The sequence below is a fragment of the Castanea sativa genome, chromosome 1, assembly GCF_040712315.1.
Source record: "Castanea sativa cultivar Marrone di Chiusa Pesio chromosome 1, ASM4071231v1".
Classification (NCBI taxonomy): Eukaryota; Viridiplantae; Streptophyta; class Magnoliopsida; order Fagales; family Fagaceae; genus Castanea; species Castanea sativa.
The window spans coordinates 26,869,273-26,876,433 of NC_134013.1; the positions used below are offsets into that span (position 1 = coordinate 26,869,273).

Below are 7,161 nucleotides of genomic sequence, written 5' to 3' on the forward strand. Positions count from 1 at the left end.
CCAGTGATGATGAGATGCCGACCTCTTAGTGACTTGCCCTTTGTCATTCGTGACAAAAAGGGAAAGTAGTTTTGGGATGAGAGTGGTCTTATACTTAGCAGGAGAGTTAGTATAGGACATTTTTGTTAGGAGGAGTGTCTATACATTTTTTTAGGGATGTAGCGAGGTTCTTATGTATTTCTTTTCTTTCTTTACTTTTACCTCATGTATATTGATCTTGTGACCATTCATCTATTGACATACATTGTATTTATCTTTTAATATATATATATATATATATATATATATATATGTATGTATGTATGTATGTATATATATGATGATGTATGCTTCTCAACCTATCTCTCCATGTATTGTTTCTTTTCTCTCTTTATATACATGTTTCTTTATGTATGCAATCTTTTATTTCTGTTTCACATAAGAGGCCTTAATGAGTTTTGTTTAAGTGTTTCAGAAAGACAGGTTGTTTAAGTCTACCATGCCATGAACTCTTTTCTTGCAAAATTTTTCAAGAGTTTGTGTTAGGGTTAGATTTGTTTTGTATTTCAACAAGTGATTATGAGTTTAGTGATTTAAGACTTCTCTCATGATTCATTTGTTTGTTGTGGTTTTGTCACGGATTGCCAAAAGGAGAGATTGTTAGGGACATATTTGACGTAATTGGCTAATCCTTTGACAAAACGCACTTTACTTGTAATTGGGTAGATCTAAGATAGTTTAAGATTTCAAGAAACATGTTGTTCAAGTTAAGTGTTAAAGCCATGAAAATCTATCCAAAAAACAAGTGAAAAAATGCTGCTCATTAAAGCTCGACAGATGTCTCAACAAAAGCCTATCTATCAAAATTTAATGTTGAAACTCAACAGAAGCTTAACACAAGGTGTATCTGTCGAAAATTACAAAATCAGAATTTCTAGAACTAATTACACGCATATCCTTGAGTATTTGTGTACAGTTTCTTTTCTCACAACCCTAGACATATATAAGACTTATTTCAAAAGGCCGTCACAGTGTGTATGCACAGGATTATGCAAACAGAATTCAAGCATATTGTGACCTAGTTCATCATTCTCTCTAAAGAAGCTACTACGAAATCAAAATTTCAGATCTGATTACACGCATATCCTTGAGTATTTCTGTAGAGTTTCTTTTCTCACAGCCCTAAACATTTATACGGCTTATTTTCAAAGGCTGTCACAGTGTGTATCCACAGGATTATGCAAACAGAATTCAAGCATATTGTGACCTAACTCATCATTCTCTCTAGAGAAGTTACTGCGTCTTTGCGCCAATGATTTTGTGACCAAGGAGTTTCTTGATCTTCATGTTGATGAACTGAAGAACTTTGCAGCCAACATTTTCCTCAAGTTGGTGTGTTAGTCACATACTAGGATCCGTGCATCATTGGTTAGTCACTTACTAGGATTCGTGCATTGAAAGGAGAGATTGCCGCTACAATACAAGTTCAATTAGGTATAAAAGTAAGGGTTCAACTATAGGTTGGTATTAAGTACTGAGATTCCTTTTACTTGTAACCGCTTGTAATTGATAATAGTAGATTCTCAGGAATTGTGACCTTAAATTCACCTGGTAGGATATTACCTCGAAAGTTTTCCCCATTCGTAAACAAATCACCGTGTCAAATTTATTTTCCGCTGCATCCAACTTAGTTGGTGATTTATTTGTGCTACCATGCTCATTCCATGTTAAATTGAATTAATTAATTAACTTGGATAATTAATTAGTTAATTTGTCAAAGGGGTCAATACATTTTTGGCTTATTAGGTCAGCAAATAAAACATCTAGTGTATTTTTATTTTATTTTTTTAGAATCCTTTTGATTCGGTGCAATTAATTTAAACCCACAAGCATGAGATTAGGGGTGTGCATGGGTCGGGTTGGGTCAGGTTGAGGGAATTTTTTTACCCAACCACCATGGTGGGTCAAAAAAAATTCAACACAACTCAACCCATCATATAAGTCCAACCTAACCCAACCCAACTCACATGGGTCAGGTTGAACCCATGAGTCGGGTTGAACCCATGGGTTGGACAAATATTTTTTATTATTATTATTAATTTGAGTAGAAAAAAATATAAATATAAATATATTAAAAAAATTCAAAGATTAGTATCAATGTAACTCTTTAAAGGCAAATAACACTAATGACTAAACAACAATAGTAATTTACTAGGATTTGTGTAAACTAATTGGCTTTTATATAAGATAAAAAGAGCTGGTAATTTTAAAATTTTAATTAATTATATAATATATTTTAAATATGTGTATATATATATATATATTAAATATATATATATATTAAATATATGGGTGGGTCGGGTTGAGTTTGGTGGGTTTGAAATTTTATGACCCAAACTCAACTCAACCCGCTATCAAAAAATTTTTTGTAACCCAACCCAATCTACCAAGGCCTAAAACCCGACCCAACCTGATGGGTTAGATTGGATTGGGTCGGTTTTGGTGAGTTAGTGGGTTAGCTGCCCACCCTACATGGGATAATATTTTTTATATATTTCATTATAGGTCTGTCTTGTCATTTGGAAAGGTCAATGCACGCTAAAACTTTTTGTTGAGATTTATTTTTCACAGCAACCATGCTCCCCAGACGGTCACCGAGGAGAAGGAATATATACATCATTTCACGTCACCAAGAGTCGAAGACGCTAACCAAATCCTCCTCCTATTACTCCTGCATATAATTTTCTACCTTCATTTTCTTTCTACCTCTTCACCATCTATTTCCCTCTCATAATCATTGCAATTAATGAAGATGCCAAGAATCATAAACATCAGATTCTTACAAGGCCTGCTGGACCAGTTAAAGTTCACGGTTATGTTGGCACTCACACGTCTAGGTCTGCTCAATCCGCCAGAAGAAGCTGAGAGTGAAGACCCTGCCTCTGGTTTAGTTCTTGTAATAATGGAGGGTTTATCTCCATCGCTAATCCCAGTCCAAAGTCTAATGGTGTTGATCAAAAAGAGGGTTCCTGTGATAAAGTATAGTAACTTTCTTGAAAGATATGGTGTAATGCATGATGAAGATGTGGATATGGAATGTTCTGTCTGCTTGAATTGCGTGGAGAGAAGCCATGAGATCAGAGAGCTGAGCAACTGTTACCATGTGTTTCACAAGGAATGTTTGGATAGATGGGTGGATGAGGGGCAAGTGACCTGCCCATTGTGCAGAACTATGATATTTCCTGCTAAAGTCAGAAAGGATAATTTAGATGTTATAGGAGATGTTAAGGTATGATATCATGTTTAACGGTTGTATGCAACCATTTTCTAGTGGTCGTAAAAGTTAAATGCTTATCCCACTTCTCTGAACCTTTTGAATTAGCTCTAGACTGTCAAAAGATATCGGTGCACACTCGTGGGTCAAATCCTCTTACCCTCGCTGTAATAAAAAAAAAAATTGTATGTCTTGAATATTTTTCTAAATACTATCCACTCTCTCCAGCTTCAAGTAGGAACGTGAGAGCATTCAAATAAGCTCTTATAAAAAAATCTCATCTATTTTACGATAAAAATCTACTTTTTTTTTTCTATTTTAAATAATTATTTTTCCAAAATACCCATATCACACAATCTTTTTTGCACTACATTTCATTAAAATACTATTTTTTTACCAATTTTTTATTGTTCTCTTATTACTATTTCTTTCCTAGTTTTTTATTATTCTTTCCTCAACCAAATGCTACTGCTCCATCAACCAAAATTTCCAGCTGGATTAAAGCTAAACATGCAGGGAAGAAAGAAGATGATGATGGAGAAGAGGAGAGATTTCAGTTTAAAGAGATAGAAAAGTGATTGAATAAAAAAGTTGTAATAATAATATAAAAATAAGATAATAATAAAATAATAGTTTACAAAGTTACAGTAACGGTGTATATTTACATAACTACTGTAGTTAGTTTGTATATTAATTTGCACACTTTTACATATGCTATTGTGGGCGTAATTTTAAGTAATATTGTGTAAAATTTTCCATTTTTTGTATTTTAGCTTTACTTATGCAATTGCTCTAACTATGCCTTGACTTGGGAGACAATGACCCCTTGAAATTTTAAATTTTTTTAATAATTATTATATATATAAATAAAATTTTAAAATAAAAATAAATTGTTTATACTTAGCCTCCATAAAAATTAAAATTGGTCACAAAAGCCAATAAACACAATATGCATCTCAATCCTTGTGACTTTGCACTATGTGATCAAGTGTATTCATGTGATTTGTGTACTAATGTATATTGTGTCTTTACTTTTTGAAACTTCAAAACATATTTATTGAATATTTAGCATTTTTTTTTATCCAAATAACTTGAGTTGTTAAGTTGTTTGACTTTGGTTATTTGTTGTTTAGGACTTCAAGTTAGAAGTGAGGTTCTTTCTGTTTCCTTGGCAATGTTAATTAGTTTTTTTAGTTCAATAATATTTGACATATAATTAGACGATAAATATGACTTATATATGATTAGTAAATCATGAAAAATCTAGCGACAATATTATATTTATTTCAAAAATAACTATTATGTGTCTTTTCTTTTATTGATTGGTTAAATGAATATATTTAGAATGATGGCACAATTATTATAAATTTTACCAAATAAGTCTCACAAATTGATGTATCAATAGTTGAGACACAATAAAAAAGTAATTAAAAAAAATTAATTTATTATATTGTTGATGTAAAACCAAACACATTCATTACCATATTAATTTGTAAATATTCTATAGTAAAATTGATAGTAGTTTTTATGATTATGATGTGATACTAATCACTTTCAGAATATTGTTACATTAGTTTGCAAGCTTAGTAGAAGCTTTATTATTTTTCTTGTCGATATTTTATTAATACTAATTTTTTTTATTAAATCAAGTTATATTTTGGCCCTCTTAAGGTAAACTCCTAGCTCCTTCCCTGACTCCAAGCCTAGTATTTTCTTTTGGATCTTCTTTCTTGTACTTTTTAATTTAGATTGAGATAGTCAATTTTCCATGACAGAACATGATATTAATATGAACCAAACTGCAAGTCTGCAAGTAATTTCAATTTAGAACCAAAGGAAAATGACAAGAAGATAAATTTGTTATGGAATTAGCAAAGACTATAAGACTTAATAGCCTCAACGAAGAAAATGCCTAAAACTAACAGGAATCGATGTATAAATATGTTGTGTATAGATATTCTTGATTTCGTGTTCAGGTGTACTGACCTTAAATGATGTCATGCAATTGGATCCTCTTAATTTTATGTGTAAGCACGTTGGACATACATTGTTGTCGGGGACGGGAACAGAAATTTGAGTTGGGGAGCAAAAAAAAATTTCAATCTTTTAAAAATAATTGAGGCTAATTCTTTTCTTATTTTTTTAGATAAATAGGAACGGTAATTTTATTCTATTGATAAAACTATTTTTTAGAAAGAAACTATAAATATTATTTCATATAAAAAATTTGTCATAAGATATTATCAAAGACGCTATGCATGGTGGTGATTCTTCTACGTACCCAACTATCACTTTTGCCCTCTAGCAATACAAAATTTGCTGAAGTTGTAGCTAAATTATTGATATTATTAGAGACTGCTATCAATTCAACCATAGATAAACGTCTACACACCCAATATATGTCATAAACCAAATTACCATATTCCACTAGACTGGAGGGGCTCTCTTGCAAGTTGGAACACCTTAACAAGATTGGAGGCTTCACATTCCACTAAAATCCTCTCAAAATTAATAAAACTTTTACATAATGATAAATTAGAAAGAAGGGGGGCACCACCATCCCTACAATACGAATATCAAATTTACAAATTAAACAAGAGAACAATATTGAAATTTATGCATATTGGCTTGTCCTCAGTCACAACTTATATCAAACATATGAGGTGCTAATTCTCTAATATCGCTAAAGATAGTCTTAGCATTGCAACTGTGAGCTCCCAAAAACAAAAGTTGTTCACACAGTACTGATATATACATTCACAAGAAACATCAGGAACATGGAAGCATCTTCAATGCATAGCCAATCATCTTCTACGTAGGTAGCCATTTAACTTTGGACAAAATTTAGGTAAAATAGCTTAGGTGCTGTTTCTTAGGTTCTCATCTTAAGATTCTATCATGTGAATTTTTTTTTCATGAAATGAAAGTGTATTTTTAAGTTAAATAGCCACATGACAGAATCATAAGAGGAGAACTTAAGGAACAGCACCTAAATACTGTACTTAAATCTTGTCTTTTAACCTTTGGGTGATTTTCAATCATAGAGGGAGCCAACAATGAAATTTTTTTTAACCAGAACTTTCATATAATTCAAAAAATCACCTATTAAGAATGAAATTTCAAAAGGTCAGGAGGGTCATTCTTCCCAAGTTGTTGTTTACCAGCTGGGCAGGGTGTATTTGACTATTTTATCTCTAGTAAAATAAAAAAAATAAAAGTTAGATTATCTATATATCTGGGAGATTGAAATGATGCGTTGTGAGTACATGACATAAATTAATAATCATGCCATGAACACCGTGCAACTTGGAATTGAATACTTATTTCCCTATCTTAAATGCTTTGACATTCAATTTAGAAGATTATATCCTATCAAACAAAAAATAAATAAAATTAGAAGATTATCATGTCCCAGCGAATATGGAAAAGAGTAATAAAATTAAACTCGCCAAACACGTTATAAAAATATAATAACAATAATATTTGATGCTTTATTATTATCAAGTCCTTATTTAAAAAAAGTCCACTCATCCATATAGTATAGCGATCCTACAAAATAAGAGAGTAATGTTGAATTCAAATATTTTATCCCACTTTTTGTATTCCACTGGAATAGAGTCGTCCTATTAAGGCAACATTATCTTTACATATTTCTTACAGAGTAATGTTATAGTCACAAATTATTTTACAACATTTTTACAAACTGTTGATGTGACGAACTTATTATTGATTTTTTTCTAGGTCAACCATTAACATCACTTTTTAATTTACTAATAACCGCTCACCACATTAGTAATTTATAAAAAACAATTTGTAAAAAAAATTATATCTTTAACATTACTCTTTCTTACATGGTTGAGTGCGTGAACAATAAGTCTAGAGTCACAATAATTTTTACAATAATATTT

The 7,161-nt window shown here is 31.3% G+C and overlaps 1 protein-coding gene across 1 annotated transcript; it reads left to right on the top strand.

The window, feature by feature from the left end:
• Nucleotides 1–2,791: 2,791 nt before the first annotated feature.
• On the top strand, nucleotides 2,792–3,274 carry LOC142623857 (E3 ubiquitin-protein ligase RHA1B-like). Its single transcript, XM_075797333.1, has one exon. The coding sequence runs from the start codon at nucleotides 2,792–2,794 to the stop codon at nucleotides 3,272–3,274; it is 483 nt and encodes a 160-aa protein (XP_075653448.1).
• Nucleotides 3,275–7,161: the final 3,887 nt, after the last annotated feature.

What these genes read in the sequence shown, in the direction of transcription:
- LOC142623857 (XM_075797333.1), top strand. Translation starts at nt 2,792, where the DNA reads ATGCCAAGAATCATAAACATCAGATTCTTACAAGGCCTGCTGGACCAG.